General features: G+C 35.5%; 1 protein-coding gene across 3 annotated transcripts in view; it reads right to left on the reverse strand.

Moving 5' to 3' along the window:
* The window catches only part of EPHA3 (EPH receptor A3), a 323878-nt gene that overhangs the window by 70564 nt on the left and 226213 nt on the right, over positions 1–27101 (reverse strand). For all 3 annotated transcript variants that reach the window (XM_007536015.2, XM_060172106.1, XM_060172107.1), the window contains one exon: positions 1048–1172. In XM_007536015.2, the coding sequence (XP_007536077.1) occupies positions 1048–1172 (125 nt within the window). The remainder of the gene's footprint in view (positions 1–1047; positions 1173–27101) is intronic.

Consider the following 27101-nt stretch of genomic DNA (forward strand, 5'->3'; position numbering starts at 1 on the left):
TGCACATCTCATTATACCAGTCATTTTCATGTCCTTACCAATTCACCTAATATTGAGGTAAGTGCATATAACATAAAAAAGCACACTAATGAGAGGTTATGGCTATCAGCATTCAAGCACATACCTAATGCTTATAAACAGTGCAGCTATAAGGAATTTAAATGTCACTGCCTCACAATCTTTTTACTTATGTAAGATCCTATCTGGCCACTGCCCGAGGATTCTCATGTAGCTGGAATATAAAGAATGCACACAGAAGTATGCTGCAAATATAAACAAATGTGCATTTGTTTTAATTCACTACAAATACCTTGCAAACTGCAGCTGATACACAGCTATACTCCACCCATACTATAAAGTGACTATAAAACACCCCAGCTGCAATGCTATGACTTAAATATTCCTTATTTTCAAGTCTCACCATAACTGATAGCCAGAACTGGCTATTATTTAGAGAGATGTGATATTATAGCCAACATTTTGCTTCTAAATATCTGTGTACTGATTTTTATTTTGTAATTACATTACTAAACCACAATATTATTAATAACTCAAATTTCCCTAGCCACACCAACTTTCTAAATTTCCTTTCATGAAGATAAGTGACTCATTGTCATTCAACAATAAAATGGATTTGTTATTTGTTAATCAAAGTTTCTGTATTGAACAAAATTTCTGTATATAAAAGAGAGAAAATAATGTTTAAGGCAATGGACTGAGGTATAATTAGCTAGTAATTTGGGAATCACAAAAAATAGTTAATAAAATGGTATACTCCATATTTGAGGACATAGATTTCATTTCTAATGCCATAGCAGACAGTTTATTTATGGTAGTGGCATCTTTTCCATGACTTATTGTTGTAGAATAGAGAATGGAACTTGATGAAATGACATTGAAAGCCCTGTTCACCTATAAATCAAATGTATCACATGAACAGAGGTCTAATAACTACTGGTCGGGCCACTAGTTTCTTTGCAGAGGCCTGGCTCATGAGATAATCTCCTTCTCTATGGGACTACGTCTTAACATCTATCATCACCACACCTTTTCATAATATTTGACCTCGTAGTCTAATATAATGCCATTAGGATGTTCGGGTTCTTGCCAAGACAGAGCGATGCTATTCCTGGATGTCCGATCTTTCTTAATCGTCATGACAGGCGATGGAGCTGTGAAGAGAGGATAGGGAGGAAGAGTGGGATAAAGAAAGTTAACCATATTGAGAAGGGCATTAAAAAAGAGCAGAGCAGCAAATGGGGTCTATCAGTGTTCAAATCTTTGGCAAGAAAGTATTATTTCCATTTCAAAGGCTCTTGAGTATTAATCTGGCCCCATATCAAGGTCCGCAGCTGGATTATAGCCCTGGTACATACAGACTCTTTGGAAAATGAACTGCGATTTTCAGCTGCTGGTGAAGTAGTGGCAAGTGAGCAGATGTTTTCAATCTGCTACTATAATGTTAGCAATGAAATATATTTGATATACATAAAAAGAACAAAACATCAGGGCTACCTATTTGTTATTATGTTGCAAAGTTATTAATGCCAGATTCTTAGGCACATTGATAACATTTTCATATGCAACTTTGTAAAGGACTGGAAACCATTATATATAAGGAGTCCCATGGTGTCCATAGATAATAATCATATTTAGTGCACAGTGAAGTAGATAAGATTTAGAATATGTTACTGTAGGTCTTGACTTCTGACAACCATGAGTTCATAAATATAATATATATATATACATGGAAAGAGAAATTTGCTTTTACATTCTTATTTCTTAATAATATATGCACTAAATATCAAATAAATAACATCAGAACAATCCAGGCATATTTTGAAGTAATTATTGTGTGAAAATTACTTGCTATATATCACAGTACATTACTGAAAATATAGAATAACAAATTGGATCAGATATCACCATATTACTTTTGGTTTAATGGAAGATTAAATGTGTCTTAAGTGATATTTCACTTTAAATCCTTCAATTAAATAGGAAAACATGTATTTTCAATGCTCTTTTAATTTCAAATCTCAATTTTACTATATTAGTGAACCAAAATATCTTTCTGTGTGGGGAGGTGTCAGTGGAGCTACTCCAATACAATACAGCAAAATAAATTACAAACATCAAACAAACAAAACCCACAAAATTCCAGGTTAATCTTTTTTTAATCATCTGCCTTCAAATCATGTACTTCTAGAATGTTATCTTTTCATATTCTATAAAACTAGTAGAAATTATTCATTTTCTGATTTTATTGTTCTATGATTGTTACCTGCTGATTTTTGCCTCCATCCTCTCATTTGGATTGGCCCTATCTACACATGCCTTTCATTTTAAATCAGCAGATGAAAAGAGAGCTTTCATTAAACTTGCTTTGTTCCACTTTCATAGAAAGTGTAAGCCTAAATGAAGAATCTGTTGCAATAAATCCTATTCCTGTTTATTTTTAATATTATTTGTAAGGTCTTCTCATACTCATTTTTAAATTAAAGAATCTTTAGAGCCTTGGGAGTGACTATTTAATTATTTGCTAGAGGAAAATATTAGTGATAATTTGCTAGGGGAAAAGTAAATTAATTTTATCCACATTTTGCTTCTATTAGCAATTAATAAATTTTCATTAAACTTAACAGGATTTACCTTCCTATTTACTTTCATCTAGTCAACATTATTACTTTAGTTTTCAAATGGCTTCATAGCACCCTACCCTTACCCCATGGCACTGCTGCTCTGAAATCTATGCTAAGCAAATAATAAGTTATCTGGGTCATATTTAGCTAAAATCATATAAACATGTTCAATGTTATAAACATATGTTCAATAAGTTATCTGGGTTATATTTAGCTTAAATCATATAAACATGTTCAATGTTATGAACATATGACTCAGTTATAAATAAATAAATAAATAAATAGCATCAACATTTTATAACTTCATTTTTCTTTTTACTTACTCCAGTACTGAGAATAATTGATACCTTATCTCTTCTCTAAACCAATAACAACAAAAATGCAACCCCAAATCTGAAACCAAATTTTTTTTCTGTGCAAAAATCACACAGAGTGTTGACTCATTTTCCTATTTAAGAAGTCCATTAATATAGAATAACTTTTAATGTTTGCTTACAGAGGTTTTCAAAGGAGATTAATTTTGGAACACTGGCCCAGCATGTCCATGGAGACACTATATACCTATATTCCTCCCATATCACCATGAAATTGGTTTATTTTTCCTGACAGCTAAGATACATTTTCAAAGAAGTTTTGAAAATTAGTAGGTATATGGTTTATCATCTCTCCTGAGAGAGAGAGAGAGAGAGAGAGAGAAGAATATAATTGTGACAAAAAGAATAATTGTGACATGTATTGCATTAATCTTCTAATGAAAGTTTTGCAGGCAGTTTGGGGAATCTGACCAAGTTTTACTGCTTCTCACTGAGCAAGACTTTATAACTGTTGAAATTCTTCAAAGGTCTTTGAACAAGCTGCATGCTCTGTTGGGCTGTAATAAATAGCCTTTTGTAATTCCACACTTACTTAAGTAGAGGCAATTGCTTGAAGCTTGTGCCATCTCTAAGTTAAATGAACCTTTTCTGATTGCTGCTTTTAGGCCCCTGTTAAGTCATTTGTTCTACTCTTTTTAATACACGCCCCTTGTGTTGGCTACATTTCAGCAATTTCAACCCAGTGTCCCAGCTGGAATCTTGTTACACTTAGGTAATGATCATTAATATTTTAAATTAATAAATAATTAACATAAATTGCTTTCTCTCCCCCAGTAAATAATTTTAAGACATAATAAATACTGTGGAAAGAGACAAATTTCTTGGGCACTTAACTACATCAAAAAGGGCTTTTTATAACTTTTTAAATTTTTTAAAAATTTTTATTTCATGTTTCAGAGAATAATTTGCCTATAATCCCTCATGTATTGTGATATAATTTGTGATATTAATGAGAAACAATGATATGGTTATAATACTTCTAGTTCATTTTGAGATAGTTTGTTCAAAAAATCAATGCTAAAAATCCATGTGAATTCTTTAAACTTTTGGCATAAAAATGTATAGTGTTGCAAAATATGTAAAAAAAAATTATTTCACTCTTTTACTTCAGTTGTTTTAATTAATAGTTTGAGATAGAGGGTAACAATTAAATGAAATATAACAAAAATATACACTAAAGCTAGAGAAATAATGAAAACTTCAGAATGAGGCATACGTTTTTACTAGCAAAATGCTAATGTTTAAAATAACAGTTACTGGTGAACACATTTATTTGTCCAAAATCAATTGTTTTCATTCAATGAAACTTGTCTAGGCATTTATCAAGCTAGTTAGCAAAGCACAGGCATAGTATTTTGTTATTTGAGAGAAGAAATTTTTGACCCTTAGCTTTTGATATTTGGAATTCAACTTGAAATATACATAGCATGGAAATAAAGTGGACTGATAGAGTTGAAAGTGATAGAGTTGACAGCATTTTTTTTCAAAGAATACAATTTCAAGAGAAAAAAATAGTGAAGGTTATAGAAGCACAGGACCCTCATAAACTACACAGCGAATCATTTTTAGAGACCTTTCCTGAACTCATACTATAGGACTGAAAAAAATTTCAACACTAAAAGCATTATTTCTTTATAGAGTTACAGCAGATTTGGTCATGGCTATTTCAACCCATTTGTTGAAAGTTTTATTCAATTATAGCATGGGACTGATAAGTGTCTTCTCTATATGGTATCTAGTAATATGTTTTTTGTTTGTTAGTATTTTAGATAGAGATAAGGAGGGAGGGAGAGGAAGGAGACAGAGGGAGAGGAAGAGGGAGAGGTAGAGGGGAGGGGAGGAGGGCGAGGGAGGGGAGGGAGAGAGAGAGGGAGAGGGAGAGGGAGAGGGAAAGAGAGAGGGAGAGGGAGAGGGAGAGGGAGAGGGAGAGGGAGAGGGAGAGGGAGAGGGAAAGGAAAAGAGAGAGGGAGAGGGAGAGGGAGAGGGAAAGAGAGAGGGAGAGGGAGAAGGAGAGGGAGAGGGAGAGGGAGAGGGAGAGGGAGAGGGAGAGGGAGAGGGAGAGGGAGAGGGAGAGGGAGAGGGAGAGGGAGAAAGGTGGGGAGAAAGCTGGGGGAAAAGGTTACCTTCAATGTCACAGGGGCCATGATCCAACCTGGGACTTGAAGAAGGCACAACAGTACACAATCCAAGTGAGCTATTGCCTACTCATTAATAATGTGCTTTGTAAGGGTGGGGTGGAGTGCGTGGTGGTGTATCTGGTTGATCACACATATTACAATCAACAGTGATCCAGGTTTGAGCCCCCAGTTCCTGCCTGCAGGGGGAAAGCTTCACAAGTGCTGAAGCAGGGCTGCAGGTGTTTCCCTGTCTCTCTTCCTCTCTATCTTCCCTTTTCCCCTCCATTTTTATTTTTCCAATAAATAAATATAGTTTAAAAATGAATAAAATCAATAAAACGTGCTTTGTAACAGCTGGCATAAGAATACGTTTTTAGGGAGTTGGGCAATAGTGCAGAGGGTTAAGCACAAGTGGCATGAAGCTCAAGAACCAGAGTAAGGATCTCCATTGGAGCCCGTCTCCCCACCAGTAGGGGCGTCCCTTCACAGTTGGTGAAACAAGTCTGCAGGTGTCTCTCTTTCTCTCCCCCTCTCTGTCTTCCCTTCTCTCTCGATTTCTCTCTGTCTTATCAACTACAGCAACAACAACAATAAAACAATAACCACAACAATGATAAAACAACAGGAGCAACAAAAGGGGAAAAGGTGGTCTCCAGGAGCAGTGGATTCATGGTGCAGTTCACCAAGCCCCAGCAATAACCCTGGTGGCAAAAAATAAAATAAAAACAAAAAGAGAATATGTTGTTAATGTCAATTGTAACGGTATAAAACTTTTAGAAACCAAGGGCTTAGTTATTGACCTAATATCTACTTCCTTTGGTGCAACTCACTGCACTGCAAGTCCTCTGAATGAGAAACAGGCAACAGATAGTTCAACTGAGAGAGAAGCAAAACACTTAACTTTTAATAATTGAATTTAGTAATAGAAAAACAAAGTACAATTAGGACACCAAAATGTTAAGCTATAAATATATATTTCTTTGAAGAGGAACCAGGTTACAAAAAGGAATTCTGTAGTTCATGCTTTTTGTTTGTATCACACTGGACAGTGTGTTTGCCAGATCTATGCACAGACGTGGAAGACATTCATCATTTTAACTGTGGTGTGTTGAGGCTCAGTTTACCATTATTCTGCAACTAAAATATGACCCATCCTTCTAATCAGGAAGTCAGAACTTAAAAAATTCAACTCCTAAAGGATATGGTTTGCTTCATTTGTTTTTTATTGGAACTTTCCTCTTTCTGAGTTTGGGAATTTCTAATGAACCTCCGAGGTATCTCTGTGGTTTAGTGATTGGACAAGTAATGGTAAGTAAGGCTTGGTCTCTCTTTTCTAAGTGAGCCAAGGCTTTTAAAAATTATCTCCATGGGAAAAATATCAAGCAGTAAATGGTTGAAAGAATTTTCCTTTGACTTAGAGATGTCTTTAAAAGCATTACTCCCTTATTTTATATCATTCATTTCAGTGCCCATTAAAAAAACATTTACTTTTCTGTTTGTTACTTTTTTTTCCCAGAAGTATACACTTCTATTAAATCCAGAACAACTTTTGGGTTTGAACTAAGATAATCATGCATAGCTCAGTGTTCTTTATCTCACTACTACTCTTATTTTCCTACCTGTTTGTTTTCTGGAATTTCCTGGTTTATTTTATTATTTATTTCGCTTGGTTTTTTTCTAGGACTTAACAGTTTCAGAGTCTAAAGAACTTAAATTGCAGAACTATACTTCTTGGCATATTCTTTCTCACAATTACAACTCTGAATTCCAGCTCCAACATTTGAAATCTAATGAATTTTTTTCTGTTCCATTGTAATTATTCAGTTCTGCTGTTTTTGTTTGTTTTTTAATATTTATTTTATTTATTTATTCCCTTTTGTTGCCCTTGTTGTTTTATTGTTGTAGTTATTATTGTTGTTGTCGTTGTTGGATAGGACAGAGAGAAATGGAGAGAGGAGGGGAAGACAGAGAGGAGGAGAGAAAGATAGACACCTGCAGACCTGCTTCACCGCCTGTGAAGCGACTCCCCTGCAGGTGGGGAGCCGGGGTTCGAACCGGTATCCTTATGCCGTTCCTTGTGCTTTGCGCCACCTGCGCTTAACCGGCTGCGCTACAGCCCGACTCCCATCAGTTCTGCTGTTTTTTTTAAATTATTTTTACTTGCACTGGATATAATATCTTGCACCTCATCCTTACCAGTTCGATTTTTATATCTTCTGATAATTTGTCATTTAATCAAGCAAAAAGAAATAAATAAAACAAAAATCTTCATGTAAAACCCCATCATTTCCCATTAATTTCCCTTTACTATTTTTATTAATTCAATAAGAACTCAAAAGTAAAGACCTAAGAATCTATATGTTGTGGTAACTTGATCTCATCATATTTAGGTATACTGCTATATTTTTTCTTTTTTCAGTTGCTCTTCCCATTTCTTTTAATTTTTTAAAAAAAAATTTTGTAGAGAGAGAGAAACCACAGCATTGACACTACACTCAGTTCAGTGCTTTGGCAGTCAGGCCTGAACCAGGGTCACACACTTGACAAAGCAACAAACTGCCCAAGGGAAATTTTGTTAGGCCTTTATTCCTTATTTTAAAAAATATTTCTTGTATTTCTGAAAAACAAGCAAGATGTTATTCTCTCATTTCTCCCATCTCCCTCTTTCTGGACACCTTTTCTATAAAAGACAGTACTACGTCTTATTACATCTTTACCCACAGACAATGTCCACACAATGCTTCCCCTATGTATCTTTCCATATTTGCAAGCTGCATTTTATGGAGCCATCTGCAGATACCAGGTAGTCTTTGCAAATCATTTCCAACTTATGTTTCAATATTCCTAGCTCTCCTGTTAATTCACTGAGGAAAAGCTTGTGATTGAAGGGTAAACTCATCAAAATGAAGGGTAAAAGGGACAGAAGCTACAGGGAAGTCATCCCCACATAGCAGTCCTCTGTTGCAAGGAATGGAGCACTGTCAATAAGCCCTGGTCAGCACAGTTTCTATCTCTCATTTATCTCTCATCTATCTATCAGCAAATTTTATTTAACTCCTGATGTTGAAAAAAATAAATTCAAACTGCAGTGTAAATTATGATATATTTATGTATATATACATATCATTAATGGTCTACAGTAAATACACTTTTAGATACATGTGTAAATTTTCTCAATTTTCTGCAAAACACTCTTACACCCAGCCTAGGTTTAAATTTTTCATTTGTGTTTTAATTCTGTGATATTTTTGTTTCTTTACAAAACAAAGATAAATGTTTAGTTAAAAACTTCAAAATCAAAATTTGCGTATCAAACTTTATACAGTTAATTGTTAAATCTGCAGTAAAGTTAGAGGAGACTTTGTACAACTTTTACTGTATATCTGACTATTTTGATAGAGAGAGGAAAAAGATGAAGTATAGAAGCTAGTGTTTATCGTTGATGGGAAAAGGGAGGAGAAAAATGATGGATGACAGAAGATAAAATTCATTTGAATGCAGAGTAAACTTAATATTAAATTATGCTAACTATATTATGAGTTTTTATTTGTATGTTATGTTTATTTTCAAGGACCACAGAGAAAGCAAGCTTGCTCTGATCCTGGATCATTGTGTCAGATCTACCATTCATAACATAGGATGCAAGGAACTAACTCTGGAGCAGTACAAAGCTTGGTGGAACTGCTCCTAGGGCTTACTGCATTCTGCTTAGTTGCAGAAGTAGTCCATTAAGCCTAAATATCCATTTAGAGGGGCCAGGTAGTGGCCCACCTGGTTGAATGAATACATCACAGTGCACAAGGACCCGGGTTCAAGCCCCCGGTCACCACCTACAGGGGGCAGCTTTAGAGCGGTGAAGCAGGGCTGCGGTTGTCTCTCTCTCTCCCTCTTTATCTCCCCCTTCCCTCTCAATGTCTGATTGTCTCTATCAAAGAAATATAACAAAAAAATCCATGTAGAACATAAATAAATAAATACTGATATTTATTCAGATTTTACCTTAAAAGATAACAGTAAAAAATATATACCTAATTTATATCATATTCTAAAATTGTTTGCCTCATGTGTTAAAAGTGGAACAGAAAATAGGGGAGACAACTATCTCAGATAATGTTGGCTTAACTGCCCAGGCAAAATGTGTATTGGTCTTAAGCAAATTAAGCTTTTATTCATAAATTACATTAGATGGAAGTGGACACAAGTACTCTATATTTTGACAGAAATATTTGCCAGAAATCAATGAATGCTAACATTAAATGTAATACAATTACATATAGGGATAACACCTAAATTTCCCAACAAATCAAATGTGTATAACTATATCATAACATATCACTGTTTAAGATCATAATATAGACCATGTTCTCGGAGAATCAGTAGGGGATCTATGCTACTAATGATAAACACAGAATTCTGACTTACCAAAAATCGGAAGACAAACACACCTGAGTGCATGCATCTATCTGTACGGATTCAGCAGTGCACCTGCTTAAGCACTCACACTCACGTTATAGTACACAAGGACTCTGGTTCAAGGTCCGGTCCCCACCTGCATGCAGGGAAAGCTTCACGAGTGGTGAAGCAGGACTGCAGGTGTCTGCCTCTTTCCCTCTCTCCCTCCCTCCCCTCTCAATTGCTCTCTGTCTTTACCCAATAATAAATAAAAATATTTAAAAATTTTATTTTTATTTTTTTAAAAATATTTATTTATTTATTTACTTACTTGCTTATTTTACCAGAACACTATTCAGCTCAGGCTTGTGGTGGTGCGGGAGATCAGCATCAATTTATATCCCTCCCCAGCATTGCTTTAAAATGATGTATACCATAAAAGCATATGTTGCATCTAAATATTATTGATTATACATATAGAAGAAGGAAGGGAAATGTCAAGAAATTCTACTCAGCATATGACTGATATATGCATAGCAATTTTACCACAAATGAAGCAGAGATTAAGGGAAGCACCAAGGGAGGTCTGTCCTCTTTAGAATTGTGTAGGTTGATCTCTTCCCTTAGGGAGGCTGAAGCCCAAACCTCCCGAAAAAGGAAATCTAAAAATATGGCCAAACATTTGGAAATCAAATATCCTCAATTAACTTCAAACCATCTAATTTATTTACATACATAATATATATAAGCTTAGAAAAGAGAGATCTCAGGAAAACAGAACAGTTTTAGCTTCTTTGTTTAGAATGTAAAATATTTTATTACCATGAAATATTTTTATTATTCCTATATACACTATATTGATGTTAGGAATTTACTATGTTGTAAGTATGCTGAAAAAAAAACACACACAAAAAAGTGGTGTTTACCTATTAATTCAACAGAAATCATCTGAAAGATATTAACTAGCAAATGAATGTATTTGTCAGTTACAGGAAACATTATCAATTCTACGTCTCCTCAAAGTATCTAGTCCAAATCTATAATTTAATTTCAATTAAATTTTAACAAATGAAGTGATGAAAAGAGGTTTCACTTATTATTTTTCCTGGCTTAGTTTTCTAAAGGATCTGGGTGAGGAACATGTATATTTCAGTGTGTTTGGAAATTTCTAACAAACAAAAACTGTATTATCTAAGACCAAGCTTCTCAAAGCAAACATGCCTGAAAGTTTTCTAATTTGACCATAAAATTTGCATCGTTCATGCTTGCCCTTACAAATAATATTCATCAGCCTAGTTTGTCCTGAACTCCCCCTCTCTGTGTCTCAGAGACTTAGTGAATACATGGAAATATTTAGTTGTAAGATATAACATTTTAATTCCCACAAATAGATTCTTTAAAGTATAAAACAGGGCATGGGGAATGTAGAGTGCCTGCTGTTTAATTTCCATGATACCCCTGGCTTGAACTCTTTATTCCAAACACAGAATTAATTTATCTAAGGAGTTTTTGTTCAATATCTTTTTAGCAAGCCATATATTTCCATGCAATTTCAATTCTTCAGCCCATCCAAATGCAAAAAAAAAAGGAAAATGCTTCAATACATGTTTTTGCAATTATGTAAACTTCTTTTAATCAGTCTAGGATTTTGAGAACTGGAGTTGATTAATTTTACATGCACCATAAAAATTTTAACACATTAGGAAAAAAAATAACCTTAAGTTGTTTCATTTTCGGATTGCATAAGTCAAGCAAGAAAGAAAACTGTACAAATGCAAATATAGTAATAGCTGTTTCTTTTAGATTTTGGCTTTCATTTCAATATGTATAATTAGGTTTAAGAATTTCTAAATCTCACACTGATGAAACTTTTTCTGTAGTCTACAATGAGGAAGATTTTCAGAGAGAGCTGTGTCAGCTTCAGTTTTTACATGAGAGGCTGCTCATTTTACTTAGGGTGTGGAAAAAACAAAACATTCTTTGCCAACTGTGTGGACTAAACTTCAGTCACTTTATGTTGAATTTTACCTATGAGGCATTAAAATCAATATAAACACTCTTAAATGGAACATATATTAAGAAAATAAACTTGCATGTCTACCCCTCACCACTGGGTTTTTACTTTGGTGCCCTACTTACAATTTGATCAGGTCCTGCTTTTAGTTTCCCTTTCAGATCTTCTTAGTCAACTTCTGTTGATGAGTGGGATCATCCCATACTCATCTTTATCTTTCTGACTTAGTTCACTTAACATAATTCCTTCTAGCTCTGTCCAAGATGGGTCAGAGAAGGTGGGTTCATTGTTCTTGATAGCTGCATAGTATTCCATTGTGTATATATACCACAGCTTTCTCAGCCACTCATCTGGTGTTGGGCACCTGGGTTGCTTCCAGGTTTTAGATATTATGAACTGTGCTGCTATGAACATAGGAGTACACACCTCTTTTTGGTTGGGTGTTATGGAGTCCTTGGGGTATAAGCCCAGGAGAGGAATTACTGGATCATATGGAAGGTCCATGTCTAGCCTTCTGAGAGTTTTCCAGACTGCTCTCCACAGAGGCTGGACCAATTTACATTCCCACCAGCAATATAAAAGGGTTCCTCTGTCTCTCTGTTTCTTTTCTGATGTCTGGCATGTGAAGATCTTCTCCCATTCTGTGAGGGCCAGTGGGGGGTGGGAGTGGGCGGGAGGGATGGGTCACAGTTTTTGGTGGTGGGAATGGTGTTTATGTACACTCCTAGCAAAATGTAGACATATAAATCAGTAGTTAATTAATATGAGAGGGGGAAAATCAGTTGTATGTCTCAAAGTTTCTCAAAACACAAACTGAATCTTTTTAATATATAGGCTGTGTATTTGATGTGCGGACTCTCTCAAAAGCCTAGACCAAGTAGATTAGAAGCATCCAATAGCACAGCTATATACAAGATACTGGATACTGTACAGCAAACCATAACAAAAGGACTTTTCAAAGTTAACCCAATTAACAAATAATGTGATGATAACATTAACTATCGATTGTCTTTTTGAACCCTAAGACAGCAGGAACCTCACATCTCCACTATGGACCCCCTACTTCCCCCAGTCCTGGAACCCTTGGATAGGGCCCACTTTCCCGTATGCGTCTCCCAATCCAAACCAAATAATATTGCATCCGCCGATCACAACCTAACCAACGCAGTGATTGCTTCACCTCAACATGCTTCACCTCAGACTGTGTCCAGAGACTTCACGTGTGGAATGACAACCCTTCAGCTTCATTACTTGGGTGAGACCTTTCCTTTTATAGTACACTCTAATTTCATCTCAGGTGGTTCACTTTCTAACAAAGTCCCAAAACCTAGATATACACCAGTTTCTGTGAGAGAGAGCTTATGTCTACACGTATCCATAAACTACTGCAAAATATATACCTGAAAGCAGGATTACACTAGAGTTTGCAGTGAGTACCTCCCTAACACTTCCTCTCCACTATTCCAAGCTTGGGATCCATGATTGCTCAACAAATTTTTTGGCTTCGTATGTTAACTCTCTTTTCAATCACAACGTTCCAGATGCCACCAGGATGCTGGCCAGGCTTCCCTGGATTGAAGACCCCACCAATGTGTCCTGGAGCTCAGCTTCCCCAGAGACACACCTTACTAGGGAAAGAGAGAGGCAGACTGGGAGTATGGACCGACCAGTCAACGCCCATGTTCAGCGGGGAAGCAATTACAGAAGCCAGACCTTCTACCTTCTGCAACCCTCAATGACCCTGGGTCCATGCTCCCAGAGGGCTAGAGAATGGGAAAGCTATCATGGGAGGGGGTGGGTTATGGAGATTGGGTGGTGGGAATTGTGTGGAGTTGTACCCCTCCTACCTTATCTTTTTGTTCATTAATCCTTTCTTAAATAAAAAATTTAAAAAAAAGAAAATAAACTTAAATGCAGTGAGACCAGAAAGATAATAACAGTGGTAGCACAACAGATTTACACATCTGAACAAGCAGGTTCAGTCCATGGTCAAAGCTAGCAACATTCTGGACTGCACTCATTTCAGAAGCAGTCTTCATCCAGTGGTAGAGTAGGTCTGACTCAGCCTCCTTTGAGAGAGTGGGGCAGGCCCTACCTACCATAGGTATACTCTTCAGCTCTGGCTTGGACTTCACCAATGTGTCCTGAAACGTCACCTCTCCAGAACCCTGCCCCACAGGGGAAAGATAGAAACAGGCTGGGGGTAAGGATCTACCTGCCAATGTCCATGTACAAAGGAGAAATAATTACAGAAGCCAGACCTTCCACCTTCTGCACCCCATAAAAACTTTTGCTCCATACTCCCAGAGAGGGATAAAGAATATGGAAGTGTCCAATGGAGGGGATGAGACACAGAACTCTGGTACTAGGAATTATATCCCTGCTATCTATTTTTTTGTGTTTTTGTTTGTTTTTTATTATGACAGAGTGAAATTGAGAAAAGTGGGGAAGACAGAGTGGAGGAGAGAAAGACAGACACCTGCAGACCTGCATCACCACTTGCTTAGCGACACCCCTGCAGGTGGGGAGGTAAGGGCTCAAACTGGGATCCTTGTGTTTCTTATAACATGTGTTTAACCCAATGTACTACTACCTGGCCCTCATAACCCTGCTATCTTACAATCTTGTTAATCATTATTAAACCACCAAATAAAAATAATAAATAAAAAGGAGGGCAGTGCGATATAGCAATCCTGTCTTGTTATATGCATGACCTAGGTTCAGACCCAGATCCCAGTTTGCTGAGGGAAGCTGCAGTATTTCATCTCTCCTTGGCTGTTTTTTCTATTTAAAAGTTTGTCAGGATAATGAAGTCCTGGTGGCAAAAAACAAACAAACAAACAATAATTAAAGTACAACTTTATTATTTAATGAGGTAATAAAGGATTCTAAAAATGATGTTTTTTACTGTGATGGTTGAATCAGTTAGTGTTTTTTTAAATTTTATGTTTATTTATTTATTTTCCCTTTTGTTACCTTTGTTTTATTTTATTGTTGTTTTTATTGATGTTGTCCTTGTTAGATAGGACAGAGATAAAAGGAGAGGGGAGGAGAAGACATAGGTGGGGAGGGAAAAATAGACACCTGCATACCTGCTTCACCGCCTGTGAAGTGACTCCCCTGCAGGTGGGAAGCCAAGGGCTCGAACCGGGATCCTTAAGCCGGTACTTGCACTTTGTGCCACGTGTGCTTAACCCTCTGCACTACCACCCGACCCCCAATAAACTTATTAAAATAATAAGTGTACTGCATGCTTGAAGTGGTTGATTCCAGGAGATGCAAAATATAATTTTATAATTTATATAAAGGGGAATAACATTAAATTAAAATAGTAATTTGATTTGGTCTCATTATTTTTTCTACTGTGTTCTATATTTTTCTATTTTATAGGTTTTTTAAAAATCTGCATGTACTATTTTATAGACATTATAACTTCTTACTGGTCTGTCTTGTCAAATTTCTTCTGGATTTGAAAACAATAAGCCAGAGACCATTATTATTCACATGCCCAGTCTGTGGTTTAGCTTTAGAAATATGCTCTTCAAGTTAAATTCTCTTCAAAATGCACCTAGCTAGAGGGAAACATGCCAGAGGCAAAGCAAACTTGAGGTCTGAGCAATCTGCCAATCCATTCTCCAAACACAATAGCATTTTCTTACACTTTTTATATTCTAGGCGACTTGCAGTTGATTTTCATATATTTATTTATGAATCTATGTATATATCTTGCTTTCTACATAACTAAAGCAATATATATATATTTACTCTTTGTTAACCTTAGAAATAACTGACTGTTAAACTGACTTGGGGCTCTAATGACTTGGTTTAGTCCTCTGAAAGGAAATCCTGAAATAAGATCAGACACTGGGTTCTAAACAATATGCAACATTTGTGAATGGTACATTTGGTCTGAATATTTCATTAACATTTTTGTTCAGTACAAAACATTTAATGTACAGACAATTTCACACCACCAATAAGATTTTTGTCTCTTTATTCATAATCTTTCCAAAATGTACAAAGACAGGTTAGAAAGTTCTTTGGGTAAGGTATCACTGGCTTTTAGTGAAATGGTAAAACATAAAATAAGATTAGAAAATCTCAACTCAAGTTTTTTAACTAAGAAAAAATAAAGTGTCTTTGTTACAAAAACGAAAAAGAAAACATTGAAACTTAATGAGCTATAAGCATCGAAGGAAAGTTGTAAGAGACATTTTCCAACACATTCCATGGAAATGTATCTGTATTTTACAAGAAACAATCAAGTTATTATAGAAAGAAAACATTCTAGGTTGATTGATCCTCTGATCATTATATAATGGCCCTGCTTAGATCAAACCGGTGGGGTTTACTGTTAACAATATTTATATACTTTCCCCAGATTTGGGAACTACTCTCTTCCCTGATCCAGCTTTCTAGTTCTTTTTCCAACTATGACACCATCTCCCCAGACAATAACCTGGGTCCACCTGCATATTATTAGATGTCAGGCGAAGGCAAAAACTAGTAAAGTCATGGGCCCTCTGGCATATAGCTAAAACAGATCTGCTAGATTTTTCCAAAACAGAGACAGAGCCCAAATCTTCATCTGCAATATTCTTGTCTTTAGGTTCATGATCAGTCAACAATTTGTTCTGCATTGTATCTTAACTTTTTTTCAGCCACCCGGTCCCAGATAATACCATGATGCCAACCCATCTTCCTTGGCTAGAGGACCCCACCATGTTTCTTGGAGTCCCGCCTCCCCAGATTCCTGCCCCACTAGGGAAAGAGATAGACTGAGTGGGAGTATGGATCAACCTGCCAACATCCATGTCTACTAGAGAAGCAATTACGGAAGCCAGACCTTCCACCTTCTGTATTCCATAATGACCCTGGGTCCATACTGCCAGAGGGATAAAGATTGGGGAAGCTATCAAGGGAGGAGATTGAATATGGAGCTCTGGGGGATGGGCTTTGTGCAGAAATGTGTTGGGCCTTAAAGTCAGCCCCCTGCTCTGCTTACATAATCATTGTTTTGTCGGAAAGATCCTCACCACTTTATCCCCACAGGGTATTGCTAATTCAGTTAAAACCATCACAACAGTTGCTAAGGATGCTTTTGCCTTCCCAGCATGCCTTTTGCCTCTCTCCAACCCCTTTCCTAGCCAATCCCATCCCGACTTGCCACTTCCAGAATTCTCCTATAAAATAATATTCTCCTATAAAATAATTGCTCCTGTTTGTGCTCTCTTTTCTCTTCCCCTCTCTTTCCCCCTCTCTTCTCCCTCTCTTTCTCTTCCATATCACGACCTGGAGAAGGGCTGGCGGGAGGCGGCCATTTTGCTAGCCCCACATGGCCTAAACCGCTATGCTAACACCCAACTCTGGAGTGTCCATGTGAATAAAGATTTGTGTTCCTGCTCCGCCACGAGTTCCTGGTCTCTTCTCTCTCCCCTGTGACGCAATCCAACAGAATTATACCACTCTTAACCTATAGTCTTGTCAATATTTTCATTTTATAATTTTTTTTAATTTACAAAGAAACAGTTAACATCTATAATTTAACAAAATAATATGTTTTTTCAAAGTCACTTTTTTGAAGACAATGTAAAAGGCCCTATGGACTCAAGTTGCTAACTAACAGTGCTCATTTAAAGAAGTAATGAAGGGGCCAGGTTGTGGCATACCTGGTTAAATGCACACATTACAGTGCATAAGGACACAGTTTTGAGACCCTAAACATAAATTCTTTTATAGCATGTCTTAAGATATATCTATTCATTTAAGAGAGAAAGGCAGGTTAGAACACTGCTCGGCTCTGCAACAGAATAGTGCTGGGAATTGAACCTGTAGTCTCAGGAGCTTTAAGCAAGCAAATTCTGTACTTTAATAGGATGGAATATCTCCCTAGCCTAGAACACTAAATTTTTTTATGTTTTAAGAGTTATTATTTACTAATAGAAGAAAAAAAGGAAGAGGAGGAGAGAAATATCTGAGACATTACATAATAAAAATAACATTATAAATAAGTTATTATATGTAATACAAATTATTTCAGTAATAGGTCTATGATTATTACAGAGACTTTGAAGTGAGGTAGTTTATGATGATGTACAGAAATTTAATGACATCACTTTTATTCAGCAAGCCCATATTTTTCTGTCTACTCTAGGCAGAGGTAATTCTATGAAACCAAATGGATTGAATTTCTTTTTCTTAATAGGTAGAGAGGCAGAGGAAATATATTCTTGGTCATTCCTGGGCAGTCTCAGATACCAAGATGTATCATGACAGTAGATGCATAAATATCAGTCAGCCATCCAAATGTGGAATACAGAGATTAGAGTTCTTCTTTGTTGAATTTCACTTCCCTGTTCTTTGATAACATTGCTAGAATAACTCTTGACTCTCTATTCCTGTTCAACTACTAATGCCAGCATACATCCATATAAAGTATAAATTTCCTGGGCTAGAGAAAGGTCAGTATATTTTCTCCTCTACCTGATGTCTGGGTACCAATGACAGATTGTGAAGAAAAAAAATCCTACTGTATATACAATTGACTTGTATTCATTGAGTTCCCCTGCTTCCTTGAGTTTTTTTTTTTAGGATTATGTGCTGATTCTCTTTAGGTATTTACAAGTTCTTAAAGATCTTATGTCTTTAGGTTTCTATACTACAGAATCCCATTTGGAGTCATTAAAAAAAAACCAAAAACGTTAAGATGTAACTGACCCCAGTTGTTTTCAGATTTCTTTTCTGAATATGGTATACTTGCTGTGTTTTTGTCCTACTTTTTGATACTTTTTGCCAATTTCCTAGCAACAGGAAATATATTGATGGACATTTTATACATGATTATAGATCTATTTATATTTGTGGTATGTATTCAGTTGTATATGTTTTAACTTTTAGTTTGGAAACTCATCTTTTAACAAATGCCTTTGTTCCTTTAAAAGTCATATTTGCTATACATAGCACAATATATATAATTACTATATCATAATAGTTGGACCAAGTGACTAACTCTCAACTCTAAATTCTGATATCTGGGAAGACTAGCCTACTTTCTCCATCTATTCCTTTCAAGATTGTACAGAATGCAATTTAGTTCTTTGATAGTGTAACACATTAGAGAAGCTCTTGATAGAAGTCTGCACTAGGACTGAAGTGAGGTAAAATGAATCTGTGAATAAACCTTTCCTGTCAACTCATATGGTGAGTGAAAATTAGAGTTCAGTAGGAAGCAGAAATAGAGCCCGATAAGCAAGTATCCTCTAGGACAGACTCATTCACAGCAGGGTGATGATATTCTGACATCCCACTGTCTGGCTGACTCACCAGAAGAGATGCTTGTCAGGTAGGAATTGAGAAGAACAGACTTAAACAGAAATCTTTTCTGTTTCTTACCTTTTCAGTTCCAAGTCGCTGCTATGTGAATGTTTCAATTAACATTGCCAATTCAAAATCATTACCATTCTTTTAGGTGAGTCAGATGTTAGAAAGAGATTCAGAAATATAAACTAGCTTATTTACAAAGAGCCTATATAAAAGAAGCAAAGATGTGATATGATTACATTAAGGATATGTTTTTGTTATAAACTCAGGTCAAACAAAGATCTTAAATAAACGATAAATGGTAAAAAAAAGTTTCTTTAGAAATTAAGGCATCTCTTTAATTTTTTGAGCTAACATTGGCTTACAAACTATACAGCTTTGAGATACATTGTCACAGTTACATATCTGTGAAAGATTCATCAAAATATTGAAATTAACAAAATTATTTTACTTAAACATAATATTCAAACAAAATTGTTAGTGCCAGAGTTGGAAACTAACGACGCAATCAAATTAGAGAGTAACAAGACTAAGAATTGAAATTGTTTCATACAATGAAAAAGCTATAAATATAAGACAGTTGGTAAGGACCCATTTTCTTACTCAAGATGCATTTTAACATTTTTTTTCACTTACTAGCTATATGTAGAAACATCTTTGGTTGTTTTTTGCTTTATTTTGTTTTGTATATGTGTGGTTTAAATTGACATCAGTTTAAACTGACTGGATACTTCTATTTACAATATAAGTGCAAGGAAGATAACATATACTCTTTTGTGAGTCAAATGCTAAGTTATTCTATCATTCTTCAAGAATAAAGCTAGACACAGTCTTCAGTAGACAGGTTAGACTGTTTATATAAATGAATATAAAATAAACAGTTTTATGTATTTTTTGGCCAAAGGATGATTCATTTGATTTAAAGCACATTTGTAGAAAGAGTTTTTGGACCTGTGCACACTTTTTAATTTTCTCTTTTATAATTTTCATTTTAGGTTGGCAATCAAAACCAGCATCTAGGCAGTGCCAAGGTTGATGAAGTGGTTAAGAGTATTCCTGAATGTGGCACATATGCCAATGAACAGCTTTGTACAATTAAATAAAGTGCCTGTACTAGATATGGAAAAAAGTTGTCTTGTGCTGTTTATTTGCTTAGAATCCTGGGATACAGAAGCCTGAAACTATCCATGAAAGAGAGATGGGACTGTTAGAAACTATTTAGTACAATTCCAAAAATATAGAAGCATTCAGGCTTGGATTTTCATCGGAGACTAGTTCAAGAGCCTTCAAAAATAGGTCAAGTGGTCGCTCACCTGACAGAAAATACATATTACGATGCACAAAGACCCAGGTTTAAGTCCATGGTTCCCACATGCAGGGTGTTCAGCATCACAAGCTGTGACATAGTCCACAGGTGTCTTTCCTGCTCTCTCCTCCTCTCTTTCCATCTTTCTTTTTTCCTATCTCTCACACTTTATAAAATAAAATTAGTCATCAGGAACAGTGAAGAGACCAAAGCTCTAGCAATAACCCCGGTGACAATGGGGTGGGGAGTAGGGCAAATAAGAAAAAGAAAGAAAACAAAATAGAACAGAAAAAATAAATAAATGCATTAGGTTCAAGGCTGCAAAAGCCAATCGTTATACATTAGACTCAAGGCTAAAGAGATAGCCTACTGAGTAGGGTATGTACCTTGTCACAAATACAATCCATGTTTACACCTCAGTATCACATGGAAGTTATTATGTTCCTGGAGATAGTGCCTATCCTGTGATATCTCTCCTTCTCTGTCTCTTTCTTTGTCTTTCTCTTTGTTAATATTTATTTATTTATTTTTATTGGATAGAGACAGAGAGAAACTGATAGGGGAGGGGAAGATAGAGACACCTGCAGCACTGTTATACCACTCATGAAGCTTCCCCTAAAGGTAGGGACCAGGGGCTTGAATCTGCACCCTTGTGCACTGTACCATGTGCACTTAGTGAACCACTGCCGGGTCCCTTTCCTTGTCTTTCTATCTGAAAAAAATGTGGCCAGGAGTGGTGAAATCTTACACACGTGAGAGTGAAGTTATGGCTTTACAAAAAAAAGTATAGACATAGACATATACATATATGTATGTGTATATACACATACATATATGTCACATATAATACATATATATGTCTTATATATAATGACTTCTATTTTCAACTAACAAACTACTAGTAAAAACAGGAATATTCAGGGACTGAGTGGTGCTGCACCCTGTTAAGTGCACATATTACCATGTTCAAAGTCTTTCATTCTATATGTATCTTATAAAATATTATGGCTACAATGGGCAGTAAGCTATGCATATCCTTATTCAGAATAGATACCAATGGCTGTTAATCAGGCATTAAAGTTATAGGATACTCTGCTAAATTGGAGATTGTATTTAAATATTTTATGGGCAATAAGAAGTTAATATTCAAACTACATGAATAACTCATGTAGCTCAGCATAGCAACAAAAAAGTAACATCTAATTTCAAACAGGCAGATGATATAAATGCTTCTCCAAGGAAGATATAAAGATGACAAGTGGGAATATGGAAAAGTGTTCAGTTTCTTATTAGTAGAGACTTAAAATAGAAAACAGCAATGAGATGCTGATATTTCACACCAGTGAACATGACTATTGTACAAATGACAAGAAACAACAGGCATTTGAGAGGATGTGATGAAAAGAAAACCCCTATACCCTGTTGGTGGGACTTCAAATTGCTATAATCATAATGGAAAACAATATGAAGACCTGTCAAAACATTAAAATAGCATTACCGTAAAAGCTAATCAGGATTTTTCCCCAGTGAAAATTGCATAAAGTTAACACGATGCCCAGTTCATAGCATACATTTTAACATTTGTGTTTGGCCCTCTTTATCCAAATTTTCTCTGAATACTTTCAAAGGATATCATAACTCCAAAACTACCAACTATGGTAGCGTTTACATTCATTTCTAATTGTGAAATTACAAGCATGTATATCATCACTCAGATTTTCATTCTCATCTCTCCTTTGCTGAAAGAAAGTGTACAAAATTGCCTAGTTGGATAAGGACCCAAAACCATGAAAGAGAAAAATGGGCTACTCTGAAGAATACTCTTAAGGAAATTAGAGTACAATAGGATGGTTATGCATATAAAAGATCACTCTAATGCAAATTAACGCAGAGAAGCACATTCACAGATACAGATAACTGATAATGAAGTTCTACCTATGGGAGTTCCAATGAAAGAACAATCACTTCTAGCCAAGAATTAGAGAAGAATTAATGAAAGTGCTGGCATTTACGGGATGGAAGACATTTTGAATCATACATGTTGAATAAGTACAATTAAATATGTCCTGGAGAGCAAGAAAGAGTTAACATTTTTTTTAGCATGCCTTGTTCAAGGAGTTAAGGAAACTATTGGAATACCACTTATGAATGGTCTTTACCTGGGAAGGTTTAAAAAAAGTTGAATTTTTTTTCTGTGTATTATGTGAAACTGAATTTTTTAGAACCAACTGCAACAGAATTAATATTATTATTTAATAAGGTTAATTTCACTATGGCTTCATCACAGGTCAGCAGATATAGTTACGACTAAATGCCTGTTTTTTAAGTGTCACGGAATAGAGTTGGAAAACAAACAGAATTATAAAAAAGGTTCCTGTGGGAGGGACAAAGAGGGCTTGATTGCTGCAATTGGGAAATAGGAACTTTCCTATAGAAGGTGACCCATGTTGGACTAGCTTTGCGGGTGGAGACAGATGACCAGGGACTCATGGCTGAGCTGTATGCAGTACCTCTTTATTCACGCGGAATGCAGCACAATCTAAGCCAAGCTAAGCTAAACTAAAGTAACCTAAAACTCACAATACTGTCCTTATATATACACTGGCCAAGTAGGGTGTAAACAGGATGTGACTTTGAGAGGGTGGAGCGAAAAGATACTGGTGAAAATCAGGGTGTGACAAGGAGAGGGGGCAGAGCAGTGATAATTCTACCACTGAACCACCAATGCCCTGGAGGGAGGGTGGTGCTTAGTTAACAATGGTTATGTAAATAGAATACAGTGTTAAGCAGGGGGAATTAAACCAAATGAAACAGAAGGGGTTTTTAGAAGCAGAATTAGAAGCATACCAACAGACCCACAAACTAATTTTAAGTTATGAACACAGGCCAGTGAGACAGCATAATAGATATTCAACTGAATTCATGCCTGAGGCTCTGAGGTCCCAGATTCAGTCACTAGCATGATGAGGAACCAGAGCTAAGCAGTTTTCTGATCTTTCTGTCTGTATCTCTCCCATAAATAAATAAGTAGATAAATAAATAAATGAAAAAAGAAATGAAGGCACAATGTTAGAAAAAATAAAATTTCCCATACGTGGAAAGGTAACATGACTTAAATATATAAAGCTATCGAGATTTACAGTAATTTCAAGAGATTTCATGTATGGCCCAGAAAGTGGAGAATAATCAATGGTGACTAGGCAAAGTGCAGGTCATGAAGATCATTGTAAGTTGTAGAAGATTATTTTACAAAACATATACAATGTAAGAATTCCAGACTTTTAGCTTTTTATAGTAGCTCTAGTAAGAGATGAAAAGATATACAGTTAGCTACAGTGAAGACCAAAGAAAGGCTTATTGAAAAATAAGAAGAGATTTTATATTAATGGAACCAAAAAAGTATAACTTACTATATATCAATTCCTATATATCTATCTTGTAGGTTTATTTTATACCAATGACATTTCAAGCATAAAGAAAATGAATTTAATATAAATAAATTCCATTAATTATTTTATTTGTCTAATATAAATGAATTTTGTTTACTATTTTATATATTTATTACTTCTATATATTAAATATAATTATTTTATTTCTTGAAAACAAAGGGTAACTGACAATGCATATCATTATTCCTTTGATTACAAAACTGTCAACATCTCTTCTTTGTGATTTGAAGATCTTACCAGTGCTCATTTTTAAAAAAAAATTCATATAATTTTTTTTAAAAATCCATTACTTTTCCACTCTTGTGTTTTCCACATCTAAAATTCATATATATGTCCTTTCTCTGCCTTTATGCCTGCTCTTTAATTTATAACTTGTCAATTTTCATACACACATATTTAATTTTAAAAGGGTCATCTTCCTACCCTTAGAACTTTCATTTGCAGATTTTAAAGAGAATGAGGAAGGTTTCTTGCTGTTTCAGAATTGAAGAATGGGATAGATAATTATTATTATAACAAAGTTATTTGGGAACTTGGTTTACATTAAAATTCCCATGGTTATAACTTAATGTACCATACAAGTTCGCACCACGATTTATGTCATTTAATGCTATTTACGAATAACTATATCTTGGATATCAGAAGCAGTTGTTTCTGATCTACCTGGTATAAGATTATAGGTGATTTAGTATTGCAAAAATATTATTATTAGAAATGATTTAACAATTTAAACCCAGTGTCTGAATTTATTCAATTTACAAGTTTGAAACATTAAGTGCTTAGTCTAAAGGAATACATATTCAGTACTGAAAGCTATGCATTTGAAAAACTTGAGACATTCAATCTATTTCCCCCTGAAATACTGAATAAATAGTGATTTTTAAGTTAATAGGAGTATAGATTAACAACATTCCTACCACCAAAAGTCTGTTTCTACCACCAGCCCCCTACAGTGAAGCTGAAATCTTGTTAGTCATTATTGAATGACTAATATAAATAAATAACATACTTTCATTTTCTCTCAGGTGGCCTATTGTAAGTTTGTTAACTTGTCTCGCTTGCAACTTCATTTATATCTCTAAGTCATAGGTCTGATCATATATATATGATCATATATATATCATATATATATGATCATATATATATATATAATTTGATAGAGACAGAGAGAAATTGAGAGGGGAAGGGGAAATAGGGAGGGAGGGAGAGAGAGAGAGAGAGAGAGAGAGAGAGAGAGAGAGAGAAAGAGACACATGCAGTCCTGCTTTACCACTTGTTATGCTTTCCCCCTGCAGGGGGAGACCAGGGGCTTGAACCTAGGTTCTTGCACACTGTAATGTGTGCCCTTAACAAGGTGTGTCACCACCTGGCCCCCAGTCTGATAATTTCCTTTGACACAAAAATCTATATGTATTTCTACCCACATCTCCAAAATCATCTATTCATGCACAAGCAATGCCATTTAGAAAATGAAAAGAAAGTGTCCCATGTGTACCTTTAGCCCAAGATGTTACAAGGAAAATTGTGCAATGAGACAGATCTTCTAGATCAAAGACAACAGAAGGTATGGATACCATTCAAGAAAACTGAGGTTGTGACTCTGTTTTGGCTCATTTTCTTCCTACCTGTTGTGTTGTTGCTACTGAATTGATTCAGGAACCAAAAGGACTGCTATTTGTAAGGTGTTCGCTAACCAAAGAGCTTAAGTTTTTAGTGCATTTTCCCCCAAAATTCATAATACGGAATTCAGTATTAAGAAATGGTGGTGCATAAGTTCCATGTATCTTTCCATGATTTTCAGGACTCTTGCTGTACAACCTTGTAGAAATCCTAGAAGCCACTGTATGAAACTGAGCCATAATGTTTTATAAGTGCTATGTGCCTACAAACCCTTAACTTGAGATTTTAGCTCAACATGTTTGGGAATGTAGGTGAGCCAATGCGTCAGTGACACAGAATCCCCTTGAAACTATGCAGAACTCAAACTACCTTTCCAGCCCCAAACACCTGCTTAGCTCCCAGCCACTTCTCCCTTCCTACTCTGTAGTTGAATGGACATAACTTATAACACAGATCTCCTCAGCCTTTCTTCTATTTCTCCTAAGTCGTCAAGTCCTAGTTGCCATTCACATCTATTAAATTATTGTGTATCACTCACTGATGATTCAAACCTCACCATTTCAATTAAATCTTTTCATTTCCCAAACAATAAGTACTCATTCTATTTCTTTTATTTTGATAAATATCATTTGCACAAAATATATCTGATTGGTTAGATTTTGAAGTTAGTATAAATCCTCTGATATGGCAAGCTTGCATTATTTATATCCCTCAAACACACCATATAAATTATATAATAATAATCAATAAATATTTCTGGAACTAAATTGAACTAATCAAGTAGTTCACTGTCAATAAAGTAGTCATCTTATGAAATGAATTTTTAAAGACAAGCACTATTTATTGATTTATTATTACTATGTTTTAACCAGAGCACTGCACAGTTCTGGCTTATGGTGGTGCTGAGGATTGAACCTAGGAGTTCAGAGTCTCTGAAATGAAAGTCATTTTACATAACCATTATTTTATCTCCCCAGTCCTGAAGTAATTCTTTTCTTTGAAGAATTTATTTATTTATTTATGAGAAAGATAGGAGGAGAGAGAAAGAACCAGACATCACTCTGGCACGTGTACTGGCGGGGACTGAACTTGGGACCTCATGCTTGAGAACCAATACTTTATCCTCTGTGCCACCTTCTAGACCACCTGAAATGATTTTTAATAAATACTTATAGAAACAGCAATGGATGGCTGAAATTCATAGACAGGATAATAACAGTTAATACACATTTAGAAGCAGGGCCAGAACATTAAACTGGCTCAGTATTATTCTGTAGCTAACTTGGGTTAAGGAATTAAATACAAAAGAATGTTAGGGACGTACTTGGTTGAAAGCACAAGTTCCAAAGGAATGTTAAAATCCGTTAGAGCTAGATGAATTTAAGAAATATTATAAATTAATTACAAGTTCTTTATATTTGCATAATGATTGGAAAACATGTGACTTCTCAGGCCTAAATAATATTAGTATACACAAATCTGGTTTTTGAGGAAGCCCCCCTCAAATTTTATTTCTATAGGCCTAATAAGTATAATCACAGGCCAGGAGATTCATATAAGCTAAATTTGAGTAGGGACATCAAGTGTGAGAGGGCTATAGGTTTTATGCTTGTCTGCAGTCTTATAATTGGGGGGAAATGTTTCTAAGAACATCAAAGTGCTTGCTGGCTAGATTTGATTGCAGAGTTTTCATTATACATGTGTTAGGGAATTCCATACTTATTTTCAGTGACTTAGTATAGCGTGGCCTGTATCCTAAAAATTTTCAGGCTATTCCATCTCTAAACATTACTGAAGGTTTCCACCTATAACACTACCCCAAAATGGTCAACAACCTCCAAATAGTGCTAATGCCCTGTGATATAGA

Source organism: Erinaceus europaeus, chromosome 14, assembly GCF_950295315.1.
Source record: "Erinaceus europaeus chromosome 14, mEriEur2.1, whole genome shotgun sequence".
Taxonomy (NCBI): domain Eukaryota; kingdom Metazoa; phylum Chordata; class Mammalia; order Eulipotyphla; family Erinaceidae; genus Erinaceus; species Erinaceus europaeus.